Consider the following 27,070-nt stretch of genomic DNA (forward strand, 5'->3'; position numbering starts at 1 on the left):
AAAGGCCTCCTCCATTACCGTGACAGCGCCTCTTTCCCAGGGCACCAATGCTCAATACAAGAGGGCATGGCTTTAAAGTAATGGGTGGGAAGTTCAAGGGAGATATCAGAGGAAGGTTTTTTAGCCAGAGAGTGGTTGGGGCATGGAATGCGCTGCCTGGGGTGGTGGTGGAGGCAGGTACATTGGTCAAATTCAAGAGATTACTAGATAAGCATATGGAGGAATTTAAAATAGAGGGATATGTGGGAGAAAGGGGTTAGATAGTCTTAGGTGAGGTTTAAAGGTCAGCACAACAATGTGGGCCAAAGGGCCTGTATTGTGCTGTACTGTTCTATCTTCTATGTTCTATGTGATGTTTTCTTCTTTAGACCGATGTGAAATATTCATTTATGCTCTCTGCCTTTTTGAGAAGGCTTCACAGAATTAGGTGGAATGAAAAGCAACATTCCATTCAGTACAACTTGCCAATGCTCAAGGCAAGCCCCCTCCTTCACCTCAAAGTATTTCCTCTCTTGTCTCTCAAGGGCCCCAATGTTGCCAATGACATGCAGCACACCAGGCAATGCCATTGTCTAACAACCTTGCTTTTTTATTAATCACGATGAGTCAAACAAATCAAAGATTCACTATATAGTTTCAAACATGACTCATTAACTCTTAAGTTTCACAACCCTTTTAATTACACAACTCTTTAGTTTACTTTCACAACTTCCAAAACTCACTACTTGTATTCAGATATTACCCACTCTTGCTGAACCTTGCTAGGGTTCGACCTCAGCCAATTCTTCTCTGAGTCCCTGACTCAGGATCTGCATCTTATCTCTTATCTCTTATCAGTGGTTGACATCCGGAGACACTGCTGCTGATCATCTTGTAAGGAGCCTTTTTATACATTTCTTTACATACCTTCCAATCATTGCTTCGTCCTTTATTGCCAGTTGCACACCTGTAATTCCAATCCTCATCGATACGAGAATATGTAATAGTTAGTAGGTAATTGGTTTATTATTGTCACTTGTACCAAGATACAGTGAAAGGCTTTAGCTTGCATGCCAGCCAGACAGATCATTCCATACATAGGTACATCGAGGTAATACAAAAGGATAACAGAATGCAGAATATAGTGTTACATTTACAGAGAAAGTGCACTGCAGGTAGACAAATAAGGAGCAAGGGCCATGATGACGTAGACTGAGGTATCAAGAGTTCATCTTTATTATACAAGAAGTCCATTCAAGAGTCTTATAACAGTGGGATAGAAGGTGTCCTTGAACCTGGTGATCCATATTCTCAAACTTTTGTATCTTCTGCTCGATGGAAGGGGGGAGAAGAGAGAAGGACCGGGGTGGGAAGGGTCTTTGATTATGTTGTCTGCTTTCCAGAGGCAGCGGGAAGTATAAGCAGAGTCAATGGAGGGGAGGCTGGTTTACGTGATAGACAGGGTTGTGTTCACAACTCTCTGAAATTTCTTGCGGTCTTGGGCAGAGCAGTTGCCATATCATGTTGTGATGCATCCAGATAGGATGCTTTCTATGGTGCAGCTGTAAAAATTAGTGAGGGTAACAGGGATGTGTCAAATGTCCTTAGTTTTCTGACAAAGTAGAGGCGCTGGTGAGCTTTCTTGGCTATAGCATCTACATGGCTGGACCAGGACAAGTTATTGGTGATATTTACACCTTGGAGTTTGAAGCTCTTGACCACCTTCACCCCCTTTAACTTGAAATTAAACCATTTGGTTCCTTAATTATCAGAATGTCTGTGCTTTTTTGTAATTTATTAAATTGCCCCTTTCACAAGATATCAGTCCCCAAAACATCCTCATTTGCTTGTTCTGTCTTCCGGATAGCTCACAGTGGGATAGTTTACAATGGGGTAGTTCACAGGGCCGTAAAGCTGTCTCATCTATGTTCTCATTTAATACTGTCCAGGTGTGGAGTACGTGACCTTCCTTCCCTGTTCTGTGATTCCCATCATCTCCACCTAGCAAACAAAGTGTCCTCCCAGAGCCTGATGGGATCCTTGACATCCCTGCGACTGCTATGCCATCAAACTACTCTCATAACTTATGACTTAGGAGCAGGAGTAGACCTCCTGGTCCTAGTTCACTCATTTAGTAACCGCGGACAATCTGATTGTCACCTGGGCTCACATTCCAGTCTACTTTTCACTCCCTTACTTATCAAGAGTCTACCTACCCATGTCTTAACAATATTCAAAGACTCTGCTTCCACAGCCCTTCAAGGAAGAGATTTCAAAGATGCACAGCCCTATGATTTTGACTATATTTTTTCCCTGATCTTGAAACGCTTACTGCCTTATCTTAGCCACTGTAGAAATTTTCACCTTGTGACTTCTAGCTCTTGATTGTCCACCTCAGATTCAGATTCAGACTAGTTTATTGTCCTATGCACTGGGGTGCTCATGTGAAGCTCACTGTGTAAACAGTGTACATGGTAATAATAAATACGACAATAATTCCAGTGACAAGCACAAAAACAACAGAATGGTGCAAACTGAAGTAGTGGAAAAAGAAATGCTAAAGTGACAATAACGGAAGCTGGGAGGTGATAGGTTGAGGCAACGAAGGGCTGCAGAGGATGGGTTCTGCCAGGAGAGGAAGGTGATGCATGGAATCAAGTGAGGGAGGTGGGGATGGCAGATGGGAACAGTGGGGGGTGGGGAACCAGTGGGAGGAGTGTGTGGGTGATGGGCAGATGGAGCATCTCAAGTTCCACCTGAGTGGTCTACAACCTGACTGCATGGACAGTGAATTCTCCAACTTCTGGTAAACTATTCCCCATCTATCCCTTTTCTCTCTCCTCCTGATCTCCCCATCTCTTGCTACACTCACCCCAGTCCCCCATCACCCAGTTCTTACCTCCCCTCCAGCCACTTCATCTGCCCATCACCTTCAGAACATGTACCACCAGGCTTCCATCCTGCTGTTGTAAGACTCTTGAACGGACCCGTTATACAGTAAAGATGGACTCCTGATCTCTCAGTCTACCTCGTCATGGCCCTTGCACATTATTTGTCTACCTGCACTGCACTTTCTCTGTAACTGCAACACTACATTCCACATTCTGTTTCCTTTTTGCCTCGATGTAATTATGTATGGCCTATATTTACTAAAGTCATACGTTCAAGCAGTCATTAAGTCATACGGCATGAGTCCAGGTCGACATCAAGAACCAATCTTTACTGATCCTACACTAATCCCATTTTATTCTTCCCACGTTCCCATCAACTATCCCTCAGATTCCACCAGTGACCTAGACATTACTTGCATTGGTCAATTAACCTACCAATTTGCATGTCTTTAGGATGTGGGGGGAAACCGGAGCATCCAGAGGAAACCCAGATGCCCATCGGGAGAACATGTAAACTCCACACAAACAGCACTGGAAGACAAGGTGCCACATAAGAGACTGAAGCCTTCGACAAGGTGCCGCATAAGAGACTGATTAACAAGGTGAGAGGTCATGGAATCACAGGTAGGATAACAGAATGGGTGGAGCATTGGCTGGTTGGCAGGAAGCAAAGGGTGGGAATAAAAGGATCTTGTTGTGGTTGGCTACTGGTTGCCAGTGGTTTCACCGCAGGGGTCGGTGTTGGGGCCGCTTCTTTTTACCTTGTACATTAACGATTTGGATGATGGTTTTGTGGCTAAGTTTGAGGATGACTTAAGTTTGAGGTGGAGGAGTAGAGAATATTGAAGAGACAGGAAGGTTGCAGAGAGACTTAGATAGTTTAGGAGAATGGGCAGGGAAATGGCAGATGAGATTCAATGCTGAGAAATGTGCAGTTGTACACTTTGGAAACAGAAATAAACGGGCAGATTATTATCTAGAAGGGGAGAAAATTCAAAGTACAGAAGTGCAAAGGGACTTGGGGGTATTCGTGCAGGATACCTTAAAGGTTAACCACCAGGTCGGATTGCTGGTAAAGAAAGTGAATGCTATGTTGGCATTCATTTCGAGAGCTATAGTGTATAAAATTAAGGAAGTGTTGATGAGGCTCTATGGGGCACTAGTGAGGCCTCATTTGGAATACTGTGCACAGTTTTGGGCCCCATATCTTAGGAAAGATGTGCTGATGTTGGAAAGGGTTCAGAGGAGATTTACGAGGATGATTCCCGGAATTAAAGGGCTTACGTATGATGAGCGTTTGTCGGCTCTTGGACTGTACTCACTGGATTACAGAAGAATGAGGGGGGACCTCATAGAGATATTTAAAATGTTGAAAGGACTGGACAGAGTAGATGTGGTCAAGCTGTTTCCCTTGGTGGGTGAGTCCAAGACCAGAGGGCACAATCTTAGAATTAGAGAGTACAGGTTTAAAACAGAGATGAGGAGAAATTTCTTTAGCCAGAGGGTGGTGAATTTGTGGAATTCCTTGCCATGTACAGCAGTGGAGGCCAGATCATTGGAGGCGTTTAAGGAAGAGGTAGATAAATATCTAAATAGTCAGGGTATCAAGGGATATGGGGATAAGGCTGGAAATTGGGGTTAGAATAGTGTTTTTTTTCTCCCCCCCCCCCCAATTCCCCAATTTCTCATTTCTTTTTCTTTTTTCCCTTTTCTTTGGAGCAGACTTGATGGGCCGAATGGCCTACTTCTGCTCCCTTGTCTTATGATCTTCTGTGAAACCCAAGTTGGAATTATGAGGCAGCAGCATGAGGATTGAAGAATCAGAGGGTATCCCTTGGAAACCCATACAAATTCTAACGGGACTGGACAGATGAGTTACACAGAGGGTATTCCCAATGGATGGAGAGACCCAGAACCAGGGATTGCAGCCTCAGGATAAAGGGTATGTTGCGTTCAGGAGAAATTCCTTCACTCAAATGGTGGTAAACCTGTGGAATTCTTTATCACAGAAGGCAGTGGAGGCCAAGTCATTAAATACCTTCAAGAAGGTAGATATATTGCTTAAAGAATATGGGGAAAAGGTAGGAACAGAGACACAAGAAATTCTGCAGATGCTGGAATCTGGAGCAATACACAAAAAGTGCTGGAGGAACTCAGCAGTCCAGGCAGCTTCCAACGTCCACTGTTTATTTGCCTCCATGGATGCTGCCTGACCTGCTGAGTTCCTCCAGCACTTTTTAAGGTAAGAACAAAGTCCTGAAGTGGATGATGAGCCAGGCCCATATTGAAAGGTAGAACAGACCTGAGGGGGTAGTGGAACAGGCCTATTTTTGCTCCAATTTTCTGTGTTTCAATATCTTAAGTTTCCACTCATCTCAAAACTCAGTTTCCGGTATCAGTTGGATGGGTGAACACCAGATAGTGGTGACTCACTGACTTCCTCACAGGAATGGAGGTGACATCATCAAATGCTCTTAATAGTTAGTTACCAAGGAAACAGACAAGGTTCATTTGCAATGATAAAACAGTGTCTAATGGCATTCACTTGATTATCTCCACACGGGCCTAATAAGAGTAAAAATAGATAAGAGAAAGACTTGCATTCATTCTTTTTGCAGCCAATGAGATGTGTTGGAGGTGTAATCACTGTATACAGTAGTAAGATTCCAAAGCTGCTTCATAGCAGTAGGGAAGATAGCATATCAAACTTTTCACATCCCTATCATAATGCACAGGGTCCTGAAAAAGGTCAGAAAGCGCTTTGCTATGAATTATTTTTGAATTGCATTCACGTTGGACTTTGCAAACAACTTGCACAACGGCAATGTGAAAACGATGAGATTGTTGTCCAGAAATTCACCACTACACATGCCAGCTTCAAGTGGAGTAAAATTCAAAGGCAGCCTACAACACTATGAAGCACATTGTCTTAACAGTTATGGTCAAGGGGTGCATTTTACCCAGGTCACTGGAGATAACACCCTGAGTATTTTTGAACCAGAACTATTGTTTTCAACTGAAGAAGGAAATTGTGGCTTAGTTTAACACCTGGTCTGAAGACAAGGGGTGTTCTGTTCCAACTTATCAGTGAAAAGCAAAAAAATCAAGTCTATTTATGTCAAAGTCCGGATGCGATGTGTCATGAAAATCTCCCAGGAAACAACAGTCATAGCCACACCCGATCTATGACAAAGATCTATGACCCTCACCATTTTTGTACAGATGCACAAATAAGAAGCATACAATCAGGATGCATCACAGCTAGTTATGACAAATGCTCTGCCCGAGACCGCGAGAAATTACAGAGATGAAAAACACGATGATGCTGGAGGAACTCAGCAGGCCAGGCAGCATCCGTGGAGAAAAGCAGGCGGTCAACGTTTCAGGTCAGGACCCTTCTTCAGGATGGTTGACCACCTGCTTTTCTCCACGGATGCTGCCTGGCCTGCTGAGTTCCTCCAGCATCATTGTGTTTTTCATCTAGATTCCAGCATCTGCAGTCCTTTGCTTCTCCAGGAATTACAGAGAGTTGTGAGCACAGGCCAGTCTATCATAAAAACCAGCTTCCCCTCCATTGACTCTGTCTACACTTCCCACTGCCCTGGGAAAGCAGTCGGAATAGAATTACTCTGAGAGTTATCAAAAGATCTGATAGGCCTGATAGCCTTTGTAAGGAAATATGGAAATGCAACACAACTGGAAGGGTGGAGATCCCTAGATTGTTCCCCATGGATGGAAGCAATGGCTCATGTTTCCTTTGTCACTGGTAATTGGTTTATTATTGTCACCTGTACCAAGATACAGTGAAAAGCTGTGTTTCGCATGCCATCCATGAAGATCATTCCAAACATAAGTACATTGAGGTAGGACAATGGGAAAAAGAACAACAGAATGCAGAATATAGTGTTACAGTTACAGAGAAAGTATGGAGCCAGAAGCGTGGCGACACTTGCGGGCTGCCCCCAGAACACTCTACACAAAAGATGCATTTCACTGTGTGTTTTGATGTACATGTGACTAATAAAGATATCTTATCTTATCTTATTCCACTGTTATCAGACTCTTGAACAGATCTCTCATACGCTAAAGATGAACTCTTGGTCTCCCAATCTACCTCGTTGTGGCCCTTGCATTTTATTAGTCTTCCTGAACTGCACTTTCTCTGTAAAAGCCACACTATATTCTGTCTTCTGCATTCTGTTTTCTTTGTACTACCTCGATGAAACTAAACGTGTGGAGTGATCTGCCTGGATGGCACACAGACTGAAGTTTTTCACTTTGTCTCAGTGCACGTGGCAATAATCAACCAAACTAACAATGAACTTGTTTTCAGAACGTATCCATTCACTGGATTTTTTCACTCATATTATTGTTCAATCAGAATCAGATTTATTATCACTGACATATGCAGTGAAATGTGTTGTTTTGCGGCAGCAGTACCGTGGTAAAAACATAAAGATATAAAAATTACTATATGTTACAAAAATAATAAATAGTTGCAAAATTGGAATAACGAGGTAATGTTCATGGGTTCATTGACCATTCAGAAATCTGATGGTGGAGAGGAAGAAGCTGTTCCTGAAACGTTGAGTGTGGGTCTTCAAGATCCTGTACCTCCTCCCTGATGGCAGTAACGTCAAGAGGGCATGTCCCAGATGGTGAGGGTCCTTAATGATGGATGTCATCCTCTTGAGGCACTGCCTCTTGAAGATGTCCTCGATGGTGGGGAGGGTTGTGCCTGTGATGGAGCTGGCTGAGTCTACAACCTTCTGCAGCCTCTTTCGATCCTGCACATTGGAGGCTCCATACCAGGTGGTGATGCAACCAGTCAGAATGCTCTCCAACGTACATCAGCAGAAATTTGCTAGAATCTTTGGTGACACACCAAGTCTCCTCAAACACCTAACAAAGCAGAGCCGCTGGTGTGCCTTCTTTGTGATTGCATCAATGTATTGAGCCCAGGATAGATCTTCTGAGATGTTAACACCCAGGAACTTGAAGCTGCTCACCCTTTCCACCATTGACCCCTCAATGAGGACTGGTGTGTGTGTGTTCTCCCGACTTCCCCTTCCTGAAATCCACAATCAATTCTTTGGACTATGCTGACGTTGAGTGCGAGGTTGTGACATCACTGAATTGCTGAGACAGAGCATGGAGTCCCATATAGTGTAAGAAATGCAGATCTCCTTCCCTGAAAGTCATCAGTGAACAAGGTGATTTTCATGAAATCACCAGCAGCCTCATAATGACCACGGCTCTCCAAACTCAGATTTCGATAATTACTTCATTGTTTGTCCTGGATCAAAGTCAAGGTTCGGGGTCCAGTAATGATTCAATTTGATTCATTGAAGTCAAATAGGACTGAAATTTAGAAACAAGTTCAATGTGCACAGGTTTCAACACCACACATTCAATGCATTCAACTGAGGCCAAATCTAGACGGCACTGTCTATTGGTCAAAATAATAAACTTAGGCTTTGTTGCTTTTGCAAGTGGGTACAAAATAAAAAGGTCCCACGCACTGACTTGCAGAGGAGATATCTCAGGTGTCTGTTCCAGTGTTTATCTCTCAACCAACAACATTATCTTACCAATGACCCCTGTGGGATCTTGCTGTGCGCAAAACAGCAGATACAACGACGACCACACATCTGTGCCACTGTCCATTCCAGGGGTATCTGGTCTGTAGATTATTCTCTCACGGGAAGGACAGCTCTTCTGTTGTATTTCAGATTTCCAGCATCTGTCATATTTAGTTTTTGCATTAGTTCCACTCCCCATACACTGCTCTTTCCCCACAATCTTTCCCTCCTTAACCGGTGTGAACCCAATTCCCATTTATAGGTCATTATTGAACTTGCCTCAAGGACAAGTTCATTCAGCAGTTTATCACTCCCTGATATAGGTTCATTCTTCGATAATCCAAATAGCACAAAATTGTTTACAGAGTCAAATTTAGTCTCTGCTAATTCCTCAAAATGTACTGGTGGTGAATTGTAATTATTTCTTAATGAAGATGAGAGGATTAAAGATTTGTCTGGTGCCTTGTGGTTTAATATTATAGTTCCTAATCCTTTGTGTCCATATAATGGTTAGGAGACTGTATCTCACACCACACACACCCCACACACACACACACACACACCACACACACACCACACACACACACACACACACAGAGGTACATACAAACACACACATGCACAACCACAAGCACAAGCACACACACATATGCACAGTCACACACTAAAACATAGACACATGCACAGCCACACGCATAAACACATACACATATACATACTCAGCTATTGGTGCACACGCACACACACACACACACACACACACACACACACACGTGCACAAACAAACACACACCTATGCAAAGCAACACACACAGATGCATACCTACACATGCAGAAACACATCAAAGACTCAGTCTGCACACATACATGCCTACACGCCTACACCCAAAAACTCTGACCATAAAAAGCTGTCTGAGACACAGGAAAGGAATTTATCACTGGCAGATTACAACATGTCGTCTGGAAAGGAATATGATGGGTGTTAAATTGAAACAAATGAATCACTGCCTCCATCCTCCGAAGTGGAAGCCTCCAATGCCACAGCAGAGTGAATCGCCTCTTTCCTTGACATTGCAAATCACAGAACTACAAAGCAGGAAAGGGCTGTGGAATTATTCACCATTTCACATTTACCAAGATCTCTCAGCAAGTCATTAACTGCGAGTTGGTGCAAGGTTGCAGTGCATGAATCATTGAAAGGACTTTGCAACTCATCGTTTTCTTGTGTGGATAATTCCTAACTTTCCCCTTTTGCTCGGGAGGAAGTAAACAATTGTTGGCTCTCCAATGAGATATTTAAATTACATTCTGAATGTATTCTTGGAGGATATTCCAGATTGTATTCAGCGTCATGTGGAAGCAATAAAGCTCAGAGCCAAAATGACTTGGTGTTATCCCAATTGGTACAACTGATCTATGCTGGGGTTTATGTTCCAGGAAGACACCTCCCATCCTGCATTATTAAATCTTATTGGCTTGTCCTTCTATTCCTTTCACCATCATCTGCTTTAAGCATTATCACCTTAAATAAAATTCTGAGAGGCATAGAGATGGTAGACAGCCAGAATCTTTTTCCCAGGTAGAAGTGTCAAGCACTAGAGGGCATAGCTTTAAGGTGAGAGGGGGAAAGTTTAAAGGGGATGTGCGGGGCAAGTTTTTTTACACAGAGAGCAGTGGGTGCCTGGAATGCGCTGCTAGGGGTGGTGGTGGAAGCAGATACAATTGTGGAATTCAGATAGGCACATGAATATGCAGGGAAGGGCAGGCATGGTCGTGTAGCGATTAGCGTAACGCTTTACAGCACAAGCGACCTGGTTTCAATTCCGGCCACTGTCTGTAAGGAGTTTGTATGTTCTCCCTGTGTCTGCGTGGATTTCCTCCCACATTCCAAAGACGTACGGGTTAGGAAGTTGTGGGCATGCTATGTTGGCACCGGAAGTGTGGCAACACTTGCAGGCTGCCCCCAGAACACTCTTCACAAAAGATGTATTTCACTGTGTGTTTCATTGTATATGTGACTAATAAAGATATCTTATCTATCTGGAGGGATATCATGCTCGGCACAGACATTGTGGGCTGAAGGGCCTGTTCCTGTGCTGTACTGCGCTATGTAAATGAAATGTACCTCAATTGCACCGTGCAGCAACAAATTCTGCTTTCTAATTGTTGTCTGTGCAAAGATGCTACAAAAGAACATGGTGATTAGGAACAGGAGTAGCAATCTGGATCTTAGAACCTGCTCTATCATTCATCAAAGTTGATCTCCTACCTTGTAATCCTGCACCATCCTCATATCCCTTGATTCCTGAACTATCCAGAAATCTATTGATCCTTGCCTTGAACAAACTCACCGACTGAGCATCCATAGCCCTCTGGGGCAGATAATTCAAAAGATTCACTACCCTCTGAGAGAAGAAATTTCTCCTCAGTCCTGACTGGCTTACCCCTCATCCTGAGACTGTGACCCTGGTTGTAGGTTACCATTCAGGAGGACCATCCTCCCTACATCCATCCTGTCGAGCCCTGCAAAAATATTGTTCACTTCAATGAGATCTCCTCTGATTCTTCTGAACTCTGAAAAATACAGGCCTAGTCTGTTTGGAGCGACGGAGGATGAGGGGGGACCTGATAGAGGTATATAAGATGATGAGAGGTATTGATCGGGTAGATAGTCAGAAGCTTTTTCCCAGGGCTGAAATGGTTGCCACAAGAAGACATAGGTTTAAGGTGCTGGGGAGCAGGTATAGAGGAGATGTCAGGGGTAAGTGCTTTACTCGGAGCGTGGTGAGTGCGTGGAACGGGCTGCCGGCAACAGTGGTGGAGGTGGATACAACAGGGTCTTTTAAGAGACTTTTGGATAGGTACATGGAGCTGAGAAAAATAGAGGGCTATGGGTAAAGCTAGTAATTTCTAAGGTAGGGACATGTTCGGCACAGCTTTGTGGTCCGAAGGGCCTGAATTGTGCTGTAGGTTTTCTATGTTTCTATGTTTCTAGTCTACTGTATCTCTCCTCACAATGCAAACCTGTTACTCTAGGGACCAGTTTCTTATTTTCCCTGAATTTCTTACTGGATTTATCCCACATTTATAATCCCTGGGTTTAGATTCCACACCAGCCAAAGACAAGATTCCTGTAAAAGTCACCAAATTTTCTGGAAGACGTTGAGGAAAGTAAGGATTGGAGCTTGTGTGACCTTTGCCTCTACTTCTGGAGAACAACTTGGCACTTTATTCCATCTTTCCATCACAGATGGTGAGGGCATACTTGGAGAATTGTGTTCAGTTTTGGTCTCCCTGCAATGGGAAAGATGCCATTAAACGGGAAAGAGTGCAAAAAGATTTACCTGGATATTGCCAGTACTCGGGGGACTGAGTTACAGGGAGAGGTTGGGCAGACTAGGACTTTATTCATTGGAGTATAGGAGAATGAGGGGTGACCTTAGAGAAGTGTATAAAATCATGAGGGGCATGGATAGGGTGAATACACTCAGTCTTTTTCCCAGGGCTGGGGAATCAAGAACTAGGGGGCATAGATTAAAGGTGAGAGGGGAAAGATTTAATAGGAACCTGAGGGGCAACTTTTTCACCCAGAGGGAGGTCAGTAAATGGAATGAGCTGCCAGAGGACGTGGTTGAGGCAGGTACATTAACAACATTTAAAATGCACTTGGACAGGTACATGGATAGGAAAGGTTTAGAGGGATATGGACCAAACACGGGCAAATGGACCTAGCTTAGGTGGGCATCTTGGTCAACATGGAGCGGTAGGGCTGAAGGGCCTGTTTACCTGCTGTATGACTCTATAAGAACACATTTTTTTTTATTGCTTTCAAATGTGTGAGGATCAGTGGCTGCATATTATTTAATAATTAACAGGAGGTGGGTGGTGAAGTGGTTAGGTTACTGGGCTAACAGCCAGAGATCTGAGTCACTGATGTAGAGACATAAGTTGAAAATATTCCCGGCCAGTTGGGGAACTTAAATTCAAGAAATTAAGTAAATCTGAAATTAAAAGTCGCGAGTGTCTGCAATGCCAGTATTGAAGCATTGCATTGCTTTAAAAACCCATCTGGCTCAATAAAGTCCCTCAGGGAAAGAAATCTGCCTTCTTTACCAGTCTGGCCCTTATGTACTTTCAGGCTCACCAACATAGTTGACTGTTAACACTCTTCTCAGTATAAGGGTAATCAAGGGCACGGTAGTGTAGCTGTTAGCGTAACGCTATTACAGCGCTGGCGATCTGGGTTCAATTCCGGCCACTGTCTGTAAGGAGTTTGTACGTTCTCCCCGTGTCTGTGTGGGTTTCCTCTGGGTGTTCTGGTTTCCTCCCACATTCCAAAGACGTATGGGTTAGGAAGTTGTGGGCATGCTATGTTGGCGCAGGACGAGTGGTGACATTTGCGGACTGCCCCCAGAACACTCTACACAAAGATGCATTTCACTGTGTGTTTTAATGTACGTGTGACTAATAAATAAATATCTTATCTTATCTTAAGTGATGAAATTGCCATCAATGTCCACATCCAGCGAGATTTACTTCATCCATTTGTTTATCAGTATCTAACTACCTCTGTCAAGGAGTTATACATGGATACAGGCCCTTAGGCCCAACTCATCCATGCCGACCAAGATGCCTGTCTATGCTAATCCCATTTGCCTGCATTTGGCCCATGTCGCTCTAAACCTTTCCAATCCATGTATCTGCCCAAATGTATTTTAAATGTAGTAATTTATCCATCTCTACCACTTCCTCTGGCAGCTCATTCCACATACCCACGACCCTCTCTGTGTAAATGTTGCCCTTAAAACCCCTTTAAGTCCTTCGCCTCTCACCTTAAACCTATGCCCTCTAGCTTTAGACTCTCCTATCCTGGGAAAAAAGACTTTATCAATCCTATCTATACCCCTCATAATTTTATAAACTTTTATAAGGTCTTCCTTCAGCCTCCTTTGCCTCAGGGAAAACAGTCACAGCCAATCCAGTCTCTCCTTACAACTCAAGCCCTCCAGTTTAGGCATCAATCCTGTAAATTTTTTCTGCACCCACTCTAGCTTAAGCACATCCTTCATTCAGAGTAGTGACAAGAACTGCACACAGCACTCCAACTGTGGCCTAACCAATGACTTGTACAACTGTAACACCGGGTCACAACTCCTGTACTCAATGCCTCAGCTGGTCAAGTCAATAGATAAGATAATGTGACTAATATCTTTATTAGTCACATGTACTTTGAAACACACAGTGAAATGCATCTTTTGCGTAGAGTGTTCTGGGGGCAGCCCGCAAGTGTCACCACACTTCCGGCGCCAACATAGCATGCCCACAACTTCCTAACCCACATGTCTTTGGAATGTGGGAGGAAACTGGAGCACCCGGAGGAAACCCACGCAGACACAAGGAGAACGCACAAACTCCTTACAGACAGTGGCTGGAATTGAACCCAGGTTGCTGGCGCTGTAAAGCGTTATGCTAACCACCACACTACCGTGCCTTAACATTTTTTCTCCACTCTGTCTCCCTGTATCACCACTTTCAGAGAACTATGTATTTCTACCCCAAGATCTCAGTGTTCAATAGCATTCCCCAGGGCCCTATCATGCACTATGTATGTCATGGCCTGGTTTAACTTCCCAAACTGAATCACTTCGTACTTGCCTGGTCTAAATTCCATTCGCCATTCCCTTGCCCACTTTCCCAGTTGGTCTAGATCCTGTTGTAATCTTACACAACTTTCTTTGCTGCCTGCAATACCAGAAATGTTGGTGTCATCTACAGACTTACTAACCATGCCACCTACATTCTCTTCCAATTATTAATATATACAACAAACAATAAAGTACCCAGCACCGATCCCTGCAGCACACCACTGGTCACAGATCTCCAATCTGAAAATCAACTCTCCACCCTCTGCCTCCCACCACCAAGTCTATTTTGCACCCAATTTGCTCTCTCATCCTGGATTCCATGTATTCTGGCCTTTCAAGAAAGTGGATCCCCATTGCCTTCTCAAAGGCAATTAAGTATGGGCAATAAATGCTGGCTTTACAAGCCACACATGGTAGTGTAGTGGTTAGCGTAGTGCTATTATAGCGCCAGTGACCCGGGTTCAATTCCGGCCACTGTCTGTAAGGAGTTTGCACGTTCTCCCCATGTCTGCGTGGGTTTCCTCCGGGTGCTCCGGTTTCCTCCCACATTCCAAAGACGTACGGGTTAAGAAGCTGTGGGCATGCTATGTTGGCGAAGGACGAGTGGTGACATTTGCGGGCTGCCCCCAGAGCACTCTATGCAAAAGATGTATTTTACTGTGTGTTTCGATGAACGTGTGACTAATAAAGATATCTTATTTTATCTTATCTTTGAGAAAATAAATAGTAGGATATGGTGTGGCTGATAGGCCAGCATTTATTGTCCATCCTCAATTGCCTGTGAGAAAGCAATGGTGAGGCAGCTGCTTGATCCACTGTATTCCTGCTGCTGAAGGTTCTTTCCAGCGCTGATGGGCACTTATCAGGGCCACCAAAATCTCCGCAGTTGAGAAGGCAGACACAGAACTGCCTTCAAAGTTCCAGGGTGTACAGTGAATTGGCGAATTAGTGCCGGCACCCTCAGGAAAAAAAAACCCCAAGAAGGTGTGAGGAATGGCCTTTGGCTTAAGCAAGAGGAAGAGACAAGTTTAGTCTGCAGTATGGAGGGAAATGCCAAGTGTGGAAGTTGAAGTCAAAGTCGAGTTTATTGTCATATGCACAAGTACATGTATGCACGGGTGCAATGAAAAACTTACTTGCAGCAGCATTACAGGCACATAGCATAATATAAGCAGCATTCACAAGAAAAACATAAATTAACCATAAATTATACACAATTTTTACAAGAAAGAAAACAATTAGAACAAATAAAAGTCAATTTTAGTGCAAAGTGATGAAAGTGGCCACAGTGTTACCAAACTGCAGTGATTAGGGTTTTGCACTAAAATCTGGGCCATGCCATCATTTCACAGCTACCATCGGGCAGCTCCCATCAATCACCACTACAGTTTAGCAACACTATGACCACACTGATCACTTTGCATTGAAATGGACTTTGTATTTTTTTGTTCTAATTGTGCTTTTTTCTTGGCTTTGTAGTGATTAGGGTTGTGTCGGTTCGTTCAAGAACTGAATGGTTGAAGGGAAGTAGCTGTTCTTGAACCTGGTGGTGTGGGACTTCAGGCTTCTGTACCTCCTGCCCGATGGTAGCTGCGAGAAGATGGCATGGCCTGGATGGTGGGGATGGTAGAAAAGTTAAACACAGAGTAAATAAGATTGCAGTGTCTCAGAATTGACGGGAAACAAGATCAAACAGAGACTCAAGTGTATGCAGTCAACATGGGCATTGTGTCATTCAAGTGCAGACTAAAACTTAGATGTAGATGATGCTTAAGAACATTCTCCTTACCAATTCAATTCTCAGTAACAACTCTGACCTGCATTTAACATGTCTCTTTGTTTTTTTCTCTCTCTTTCTCTGTGTTCTCATTCATCTACTAAGCAGACAATACAGTAAACATTAGAATTATCTTGGCAACCATGACCCCACCTTATTGGACACATTCCCTTTGGACTAATCACCTCTGCCTCACCCTCTCTGCAATTTAAAACCAGATTGTTTTCTCACTTACCCAGTCCTGACAAAGAATGCTGGAAATGAGATGTAAACTATTTCTCTTTCCACAGATGCTGCCTGCGCTTGAGTGCTTCCAGCATTTTCTGGTCTTACTTCAGATTTCTAGCATCTGTGGGTTTTTTTTGATTTTCAATTGACTTTTCATCTCTGTTCTGTCACACAATTGTCCAGTTTATCAAATTCACTTTTACAAGCTACATGCTGGAATTTGATTGTTTAACTTCCGATTTACTAGGCCAGAACCATAACCATTCAGATTCAGAATCAGATTTATCATCACTGACTAATATGACATGAAGTTTGTTGCTTTGTGGCAGCGGTACAGTGCAAAGACAAAAAAATTACCATAAATTACAAAATTAGACGAATAGTACAAAAAGAGGAATAACGAGGGACTATTTATAGGTTCATGGACTGTTCAGAAATCTGATGGTTTTCATTACCACATTACTCATTGCTAGCTTTCATTCGACTGACGATGATATCGTCATTGACAGACATGGTAGCGTAGCAGTTAGCGTAATGCAATTACAGTGCCAGCGATCCAGGTTCAATTCCCGCCACGGAGTTTGTACGTTCTCCCTGTGTCTGTGTGGGTTTCCTCTGGGTGCTCTGGTTTCCTCCCACATTCCAAAGATGTACGGGTTAGGAAGTTGTGGGCATGCTATGTTGGTACCGGAAGCGTGGCGACACTTGCGGGCTGCCCCCAGAACATTCTATGCAAAAGGTGCATTGCACTGTGTGTTTTGATGTACATGTGACTAATAAAGATATCTTATCTTATATGCCAGCCATTCTAGTCAGTAACAGAAAAAATTGACTTGATCTTGCTCCTCGTGTCTTCACTAACCTGTGCAGACACAAGAGATTGCAGAAGCTGGAATCTGGAGCAACACCCAATCTGCTGGAAGAACTCAGCAGGTCAAGCAGCATCTGTGGGGGGTAAGGAATCGTCGATGTTTCGGGTTGGGACCCCGATGTAGGGTTTTGACCCAAAACATCCACAACTCCTTTCCCCTCCACAGATGCTACTCGACCTGCTGAGTTCCTGCAGCAGACTGTTTGTTGCTTCAATAATCTGTTCCCCATTTTCCATTGTTGTGGGTGTCCAAAACAAGAGGGTATAGCTATAAGATGAGAGGTAGGTGGTTTAGAGGGGATCTGAGGGCAAAGTTTTTCCACACAGAGCATGGATGGGATCTGGAGTGCACTGCTTGAGGAAGTGGTGGGAGCAGGTACTCTTACAACATTTAAGAAGCTCCTGGACATGCTTATGAATCGTTGAGGCATAGAAGGCCACTGACCAAATGCAGGCAAATGGGACTAGTATAGATAAGATAAGATATCTTTATTAGTCACATGTACATTGAAACACACAGTGAAATGCATCTTTTGCGTTGAGTGTTCTGGTGGCAGCCCACAAGTGTCACCATGTTTCTGGCGCCAAAATAGCGTGCCCACAACTTCCTAATCCGTACGTCTTTGGAATGTGGGAGGAAACCGGAGCACCCGGAGGAAACCCACACAGATACGGGGAGAACGTACAAACTCCTTACAGATAGTGGCGGGAATTGAACCCGGGTCACTGGTGCTGTAATAGTGTTAAGCTAACTGCTATACTACCGTGCCTGCCTTACTACACTACCGTGATAAGTACAATGGTCAGCATGGAGATGATGGGCTGAATTTGCGCTACTGTAGGACTCTGTGACATTTTGCAGGATAGGTTCAGCCTTTGAGCTCTGACTCTTAACGTGACAGCAAGAGTTTTTTTTTGCTAAGGCTGGGGTGTGTGCTACTTGAGACTTGAGAAGCAGCTGCAAATAAACTATTGAATGGCCCATTGCCAAATTTACCAAGAATTCCCATGAACTTGAGGCCAAACGAAACTCTTCTGACAATATGAAAGAAAATTTTAAAAGAACTACAAATGCTAGAAATCTGAAATAAAAACAGAAATTGCTGTAAACGCTCAGCAGGTCAGGCAGATCTGTGGAAAGAGAAACAGTTTACACTTCAGGTTCAGGACACTTAATCAGATCTTGGAAAGAAAGAGAAAAAAGTAAAAAATATAACTAACTTGTGAATGGGGGAATGGGATTGATGGGAATTCTCTGAGGACCAGCATAGTCCCAATGGGCTGAATATCTTCCTGCATCCTGCAAAGGCACGTATAAATAAAATCGCATGAGTATGGCAAATGTTTCAAATTAAGAAGCCATAAATTTAGGAACGATGTCAGTGAGCTTTTCAAATGCAGAGTGAGCAAGAAATGGAAAGGGCTTAAAAGCAAAACACTGCAGATGCTGGAAGTCCAAAACAAAGTGCTGGAAATGCTTAGCGATGTGGCAGCATCTCCGGAGAGAGAGAGCAACAGTTTATGTTTCAGATCAAAGGCCCTGCATAAGCATTGGTTAAACTTTGTTGGAGGCAGAAAATGGGGGGGGGGGGAAGAGGTCCAGAAGGAAGGGTCTATGATCATGTGGAACTCAGGAGTGGTTAAATGATCGTTGTGTAAAGTAATGAAATCCTAGAGGTGGTGAGAATGCACAGTGATTACCAAAAATACCCAAGGGAATTTGGAAAGAATGCTGCAATGATCATTGTCCAGAATTGTTGAGCTCTGTAATACTGGCTATTATGTGCAATTCTGGTTGTCCCATTACAGGAAGGATGTGGAGGCTTTTGAAAGAGTGCAGAAGGGGATTACCAGGATGCTGCCGAGATTAGAGGGGATGAGTAGTTAGGAGAGGTTGGATAAACTTGGATTGTTTTCTCTGGAGCGGCGGAGGCTGAGGGGAGATCTGATAGAAGTTTATAAACTTATGGGAGGCATTGATGCAGTAGACATTCAGAATCTTTCTCCCAGGGTAGAAATATCAAGTACTGGAGGATGTGCATTTAAGGTGAGGGGGGGAAATTTTAAAGGAATGTGGAGGGCAAGTTTTTTACACAGACGGCAGTGGGTGCCTGGAAGGGGCTGCCAGGGGTAGTGGTGGAATCAGATACAATAGTGGCATTTAAGAGGCTTTTAGACAGACTTATGAATATGCAGGGCATGGAGGAATATGGATCATGTGCAGGCAGAAGAAACAATCTGCCGGAGCAACTCAGAGATCAAGTTTAATTTGGCATCGTGTTCAACACAGACATCGTGGGCCAAAGGGCCTGTTCCTGTGCTGTACTGTTCTATGTTCTATGCAGTGTGGTTTCTTGAGTTGCGTTGAACATCACTAGAACAGTGCAGGAGGCCCAGTACTGACGAGTTAGAGCGGGTGCAAGGCAGCGAATTAAAGTCCACACTTCTCGCTGCCTCAGTAAAGCAGCCAGCATAATCAAAGACCCCATCCACCCCGGACATTCTCTCTTCTCCCCACTCCCATTGGGCAGAAGATAAAAAAGCCTGAAAGTACATACCACCAGGCCCAAGGACAGCCGTTATAAGACTATTGAATGTTTCCCTAATTCATTAAAATGGACTCTTGACCTCACGATCTACCTCGTTATGACCTTGCACCTTATTGTCTACCTGCTCTGCACTTTCTCTGTAGCTGCAACACTTTATTCTGCATTCTTTATTGTTTTACCTTGTACTACATCAATGCACTGTGTAATGAATTGACCTGTATGGACTGTATGCAAGACAAGTTTTTCACTGTACCTTGGTACAAGTGACAATAATAAACCAATTCCAAGTCCAAAGTGACATGCAACTGGAAGATCAGGTTCATACCTGAGGACTGAACTCTGTTCTCCAAATTGACCTAACGTAATGGGTTTCCAGGTAGAGTAGTTGCTTTCTCTTCAGAAAATTGGAAGCGGCAACAAGTAATGTGATCAATGAATGGCAGGGCCTGAAGGAGTATTGAGGGAGGGAGTGACCTCTGTGTGCAAGTCCAAGGATCCCTGATAAGGTGGTGAAGAAGGCATATGGGATACTTGCCTTGAAGAACCAGGACATAGAATACAAGCAATGATCAAGGTGCAGGAGGAAATCAGCAGGCCAGGCAGCATCTGTGGAGGGAAGTGGACAGTTGATGTTTTGGGTCGAGACCCTTCATATGGACTGCACTTCTTCCGGTCCAGATTAAGGGTATCGACCCGAAATGTTAACTGTCTATTTCCCTCCACAGATGCTGCTCGACCCGCTGAGTTCCTCTAACATCTTGTTTATTGCTCCAGATTCCAGCATCTGCAGACTCTTGTGTCCGTCTGAATCAGAATCAAGTTTATTATTACTGACATATGTCGTGAAATTTGTTGTTTTGTGGCAGCAGTACAGTGCAAGACATAAAAATTGCTGTTACCAAAAAAAATTAGTGCAAAAGAGGAATAATGAGGTAATGTTCATGGGTTCATGGACCGCTCACAAATCTGACGGCGGAGGGGAAGAAGCTGTTCCTATATCATTGAGTGTGGGTCCTCAGGCTCCCGTACCTCCTCCCTGATGGTAGCAATGAGAAGAGGGCATGTCCTGGATGGTGAGGGTCCTTAATGATGGATGCCGCCTTCCTGAAGCACTGCCTCTTGAAGATGTCCTCAATGGCGGGGAGGGTTGTGTCCGTGATGGAGCTGGCTGAGTCTACAACCCTCTGCAGCCTCTTGCAATCCTGCGCATTGGAGCCTCCATACCAGGCGGTGATGCAACCAGTCAGAATGCTCTCCACTGTACATCTGTAGAAATTTGCAGGAGTCTTTGGTGACATACCAAATCTCCTCAAACTCCAAATGAAGTCTTCACAGAATATAAGAATACATAGAATACAAGAGCAGACAGGTTACAGTATAACCTGATAAGGTGCAGTGAAAAACTTGTTTTGCATACCGTTCATACAGATCAATTCATTACACAGTGCATTGAAGTAAGACAATAATGGAATACAGAGTAAAGTGTCACATCTGCAGGGTAGACAATAAGGTGCAAGGTCATAACAAAGTAGATTGTGAGGTCAAGAGTCCATCTCATTGTATGAAGGAACCATTCAATAGTCTTATCACCGTGGGATAGAAGCTGTCCTTGAGCATGGTGGTATGTGCCCTTAGGCTCCTGTATCTTCTGCCTGAGGGGAGAAGAGAGAATGACCCAGGTAGGTAGGGCAGCAAGAAGTATAGACAAAAGTCCGTGGAGAGGAGGCTGGTTTCTGTGACGTGCTTGGGCTGTGCCCACAACTCTCTGCAGTTTCTTGCGGTCCTGGGCAGAGCAGTTACCATACCAAGCCGTGGTGCATCTGGATAGGATGTTTTCTATAGTGCATTGATAAAAGTTGGTCAGTGTCAAAGGGGACATACCACATTTTGTTAGCCTCCTGAGGAAGTAGAGGTGCTGGTGAGCTTTCTTGGCTGTGGCGTCTATGTGGTTGGACCATGACAGGCTATTGGTGATGTTCACACCTAGGAACTTGAAGCACTCAACACTATCGACATCAGCACCATTGATGCAGACAGGTACATGTACACCGTCCCCTTTCCTGAAGTCAATGACCAGCTCTTTTGTTTTGCTGACATTGAGAGAAAGGTTGTTGTCATGGCACCATGTCACCTAGCCCTCTATTTCCTTCCTGTACTCTGACTCATCATTATTTGAGATTTGGCCTACAACGGTGGTATCATCTGCAAACTTGTAGATGGAGTTAGATCAGAATCTGGCCACGCAGTCAATAGTATATAGGGAGTAGAGCAGGGGGCTGAGGATGCAGCCTTGTGGGGCACCAGTGTTGAGAATAATCGTGCTGGAGGAGTTGCTGCCTATCCTCACTGATTGCGGTCTGTTGGTTAGAAAGTCAAGGATCCAGTTGCAGAGGGAGGTGTTAAGTCCCAGGTCTCGGAGTTTGGTGATGAGTTTGCTTGAATACCATAGGGTCGTTGAAGGGGCTCTTAGACAGGGACATGAATATTGCAGAGAATAGAGGGACATGGACCATCTGCAGGCGTTGGACATCGTTAGCTAATTTAGATCGACTTAACACTGTGGGCTGAAGGGCCTGTTCCTGTGCTGTACTTGTCCATGTTCTGTCCAGAGGTGTGCTTGTATCACCAAGGCTCAGAAGGCTCTGGACCAAGTGCTACTATGGGCAGGCACGGTAGTGTAGCGGTTAGCGTAACACTATTACAGCACCAGCAACCGGGATTCGATTCCAGCCGCTGTCTGTAAGGAGTTTGTACATTCTCCCTGTGACTGCATGGGTTTCCTCTGGGTGCTCTGGTTTCCTCCCATATTCCAAAGATGTACGGATTAGGAAGTTGTGGCTATGCTATGTTGGTGCCGGAAGCGTGGCGACACTTGTGGTCTGCCCCCAGAACACTCAACCCAAAAGATGTGTTTCACTGTGTTTCGATGTACATGTGACTAATAAAGATGTCTTATCTTAGTAAATGGGATTCATGTAGATGGATACCCAATGGTCAGGGTAAACATGATGGTCAGGATAAACATGATGGGCAGAATGGCCTGTTTCTGTGCTCTGTGATTCTGGATGTATAAGTATTTTCGTATCTGCAATGATCCAGATTATTTTGCACGTTTCTCTATTCCCAGCCGTCCGATGAGTCACGCGAATAATTTGTCTGCCTTCAACAGCAGTTTTAACCACCAAAGAGCGGAAGAAAAAAACACACCCTCTTCGACCAATTCAGCGGCATTTACCAAATGATGGGGAAGTATGCACAATCCTCGAATTACACACATTCTCCTCAAAACGGTACGCTTACACCAACAGTTTCCAAACATTCCGTTATTGGGGCGAAAGAATGCAAAACAGAAAAACAGTCAAGTGGTTGATTTTTATTTTTGCTTTGTGTTTTCATATTGCAGTTTTTTTTTACTGATGAGATTTTTTGCAGCCTGCTTTAGCCTCTGCACAGCGCCGCAGGGAGGGAGGATACTCTCAAGGGTGGGGCGATACAGTGTCCACAGGTCTGTCGGCAGGAACTCGCGGTGCAACAACAACTGTCAATTTCAACTAGGCGGAGCTCCGCAAATTCTCCAGGGAGCTCTGTTTCCAATTGGAGGAAGGAGCCGTCACTCACATAGATTGACAGGACTTTGGTTCGACTCGCTGTTGGGAGTTTGCTCGCCACGCAAATAAGTTACAGAATTAAAATTAATTTATTTTTAGGGAGTGTCAGTGCGAGGAGTCAAGAAGTTTGTGGAGCCTTTGAATTCCCCATTGCATGATGTTGTTTTTGAGAAGTCTCCTACTTGCCTGCTTGACATTTGTTGTTGTCAGAGCGAACGGTAAGACTTTAATTTGATTTCCAGTCATGTGTGTGTCTTACCGTTGTTTACAAGTCATTTCTGGGCGATTCAGTGCTGAAACATACATTTTTATAACACTACCCCAAAAGGCGTCTGCTGCCACCAAACAACCAAATCGAGTGCAGAGCGGAAACGGCCGAGTCTGCAGCTGTAACGAGAAGAGTCTCTTTATAGTTGTAGTGTCAAGGTTTGGACGGGAGTCCCAACTGGGTCAGCAGGTAGCGCAAGTTGGGATGGGCAGAGTGGTCTCCTGGGTCGTAACATTTCAAAGGCTGTTCTTACCCCTGAGGTATTGGTGATGTGCCCTGCTTTTGTCGATTATCCAATGCAGTATAATTTCTGTGCAAAATTATGCTTGAAAACGGGGGACTTGCAGAATAGTTTGCAAAGTTTGCAATGTGCATTCTGGAGTCCTCCGCTATATCTGCCGCGCAATACACATCAGAATCTTATCGGGGAGATCTGTACTGCCTGAGGGTTTGTTAGTTCAGTTTTCAGGACATGGGCATTTACTGCCCCCCCCCCCCCATCGCCCTGTACAGAGTGGACATTTGAGAGGATATTTTAAGAGTCAACCATGTCGCTGGGGGTCTGGAGTCACCCATAGGTGAAACTGGGTGAGGATGGCAGATCTCTTCCACTGAACACAAGAACATAGGAGCAGGAGAAGGTCATTTGGCCCCTCCACTCTTGCCCATAGATATGCACCACAGAAAGCATCCTATCTGGATGCATCATGGCTTGGTATGGCAACTGCTCTACCCGTGACCACAAGAAACTGCAGATAGTTGTGGACACAGCTCAGCACATCACGGAAACCAGCCTCCCCTCCATGGACTCTGCCTACACTTCGGGAAAGCAGCCAACATAATCAAGGACCCCTCCCACCCCGGTCATTCTCACTTCTCCCCTCTCCCATCGGGCAGAAGATACAAAAGCTTGAGAGCACGTACCACCAGGCTGAAAGACACCTTCCATCCTGCTGTTATCAGACTCTTGAACAGACCTCTCCTACGCTAAAAGACAAACTCTTGATCTCCCAGTCTATGTGGTCATGGCCCTTTGTTTGTCTGCCTGTACCGCACGTTCTCTGTAACTGCTACACTATATTGTGCATTCTGTTTTCTTTTTAGCACCTTGATGCATTTATGTATGGAATGATCTGTCTGGATGGCATGCAAACAAAAGCTTTTCACTGTATCTTGGTACATGTGACAATAAAAAAATAATAAGAATGATAAGCCCATCATTCAACACTGATCTGCGCTGGCCTCAACTCGTCTTCTGTGCCAGTTGTCTATTATTTCCTTCGTCTATCAAATATTTATCTATCGCCTTCATAAATGTACCTAATGATCTGCCTTCACCACCCTGGGAGGGGCAGGAATACCAGAGATTCACTACCTTCTGAGAGAAGAAATTTCTATGCACATTAGTGAAGTTGGTGACTTCCTGTAACTCCTTGTGTGCTGTTTTGGTGTGGCTTAAGGTGGGCCTCCTTGAGCAGCCCCTGCTCAATGTTAGTGAAATTAACTCCAGTGGGTTCCCTTTTAATAAAAAAACCCTGCAGATGCTGCCAGTCTGAAATAAAAACAGAAAATGCTGGCAATACTCAGCAGGTCAGGCAGCGTCTGTGGAAAGAGAAATGGAGTTCATGTTTCAGGCTGATGACCTTTTATCAGAGCTGGAAAACTTCCTGAAGCTGGTGATCATCACGTAAACCAGTCTGGGCATATGTGGGATTTCCCTGACCTCAGCACTGATTGCAAGCAAATTTTCCTTGCCCCCATTCCCTGCTTCCAAGCCAATGTTCCCTGAGGGTGTGGGAAAGGTTGTTGAAAGGAAGACGGCCACTTCTATTTGATTTCCTTTCTCTTTCTGACCTCTGATGCTCAACAGAGGCAAAGTTCTTCAAAGCAGGAGGATCCTACAAGGGTGTGACAAGATGACACAAGAGACTGCAGACACTGGAATCTGGAGCAGAAAGCAAACCGTAGAAACTCGGTGGGTCAGGCAGCATCTGTGGCGGCAGAGGAATGGTCAACGTTTTGGGTTGGACTCTGTTTATGACAAGATAGATGTTGAGATATTTCCGCTCATGGAAGAATGAGTGTCTTCCGCCACTGTCTCTAAGGAGTTTGTAAGTTCTCCCCGTGTCTGCATGGGATTCCTCTGGTTTCCTCGCACATTCCAGAGACGTACATGTTAGGAGCTGTGAGCATGCTATTGTTGGCACCAGAACAGTGGCGATGCTTGTGGGCTGTGCCCAGCACATTCTTAGTAATGCAAAAAGACTCATTTCACTGTGTGTTTTGATGTACATGTGACTAATAAATAAATATCAATAATCAATATATCAATCTTGAATGATGGGATATAGTTACAAGATAAAGGGATGATCATTTAAAACTTGGGTACGCAGGAACTTCTCATAGACAGTGGTGAATCCCTGGAGTTCTCTAGCCCCCGAGAGTTGTGGAGGCTCGATCATTGGATGTATTTAACTAGGAGGTAGGTAAATTTTTGAAAGATCAAGGAATATAAAACTTTGGTTTGGCCACACTTGGAGAATTGTGTGCAATTCTGGATGCCGCATTACAGGAAGGATGTGGGGGCTTTGGAAAGGGTGCAGAAGAGGTTTACAAAGATACTGCCTGGATTAGAATCTGTCCTTGTAATGTTGCTTTTGACCTCTGCGAGTTCTTTGCCTTTGACTGAACTAGAAAAAGGGAACTTATTAGAAGAGGCACACATCCAATGTGTGCACACGGAAGCCAGTGTGGCTAATGTTTAATAACCATGGTCTTGATACTCTGAGCATTGACCTTCAGACAGGACAATGACATGCAGCGGTTTTTCCCATTGAGATGATGAGGATTTGTGAAAGTCAGCACTGATAGAATCTGTCCCAAAGTTATTTTTTTTGGTACAAAACCCAGGTTCCATTGCCACAAAGAAGGGTTGATATCACCATGGCATTGTTCGTTGGTTCAGATCTGGAGGTCACAGAATCATCGAGAGATACAACATGGAAACAGACCCTTCAGCCCATTGAATCTGCACCAACTATTAACCATCCATTTCTACTCTAATCCTACATCAATCCCATTTCTCCTTCTCCTCGCATTCTTTCAACTCCACCAGATTCTGCCACTCACCTACACACTAGGGGCAATTTATAGAACATGGAACAGTACAGCATATGAACAGGCCCTTCAGCCCACGATGCCTGTGCTGACCAGGATGCCGAAGTTAACTAATCCCATCTTCCTACGTATGGTCTATATGCCTCCCTTAATTTACAGAGGTCAATTAATCTACTAACCTGCGCAACTTTGCAATATGGGAGGAAACTGGACTACCCAGAGGAATCCCACATGGTCCCAGGGAGAACGTGCAAACTCCACACAGACAGCACCAGAGGGCAGGATTGAACCTGGGTCGCTAGTGCTGTGAGGCAGCGTCTCTAGAACATAGAACAATACAGCACAGTACGGGCCCTTCAGCCCACGATGTTGTGTCAACCTATATAAACACCTACTCCATGATCAATCTAACCTTTCCATCCCGCACAGTACATAACCCTCAATTTTTCTGATATCCATGTGCCTATCTAAGAGTCTTTTAAATGTCCTTATTGTATCAGCCTCTGCCACCACCCCCGGCAGTGCATTCCAAGCACCGACCACTTTCTGTGTGAA

At 44.3% G+C, this 27,070-nt stretch overlaps 1 protein-coding gene across 4 annotated transcripts in view; it reads left to right on the forward strand.

The window, feature by feature from the left end:
- Positions 1-23,135: 23,135 nt before the first annotated feature.
- The window catches only part of LOC127575922 (CD99 antigen-like protein 2), a 67,480-nt gene continuing 63,545 nt past the window's right edge, over positions 23,136-27,070 (forward strand). For 3 of the 4 annotated variants that reach the window (XM_052026162.1, XM_052026163.1, XM_052026164.1), the window contains exon 1: positions 23,136-23,348. In XM_052026162.1, the coding sequence (XP_051882122.1) occupies positions 23,285-23,348 (64 nt within the window). In that variant the 5' untranslated portion in view covers positions 23,136-23,284. The remainder of the gene's footprint in view (positions 23,349-27,070) is intronic. The other variant, XM_052026161.1, reaches the window with a different exon arrangement.

This window comes from Pristis pectinata, chromosome 11, assembly GCF_009764475.1.
Source record: "Pristis pectinata isolate sPriPec2 chromosome 11, sPriPec2.1.pri, whole genome shotgun sequence".
Lineage (NCBI taxonomy): Eukaryota > Metazoa > Chordata > Chondrichthyes > Rhinopristiformes > Pristidae > Pristis > Pristis pectinata.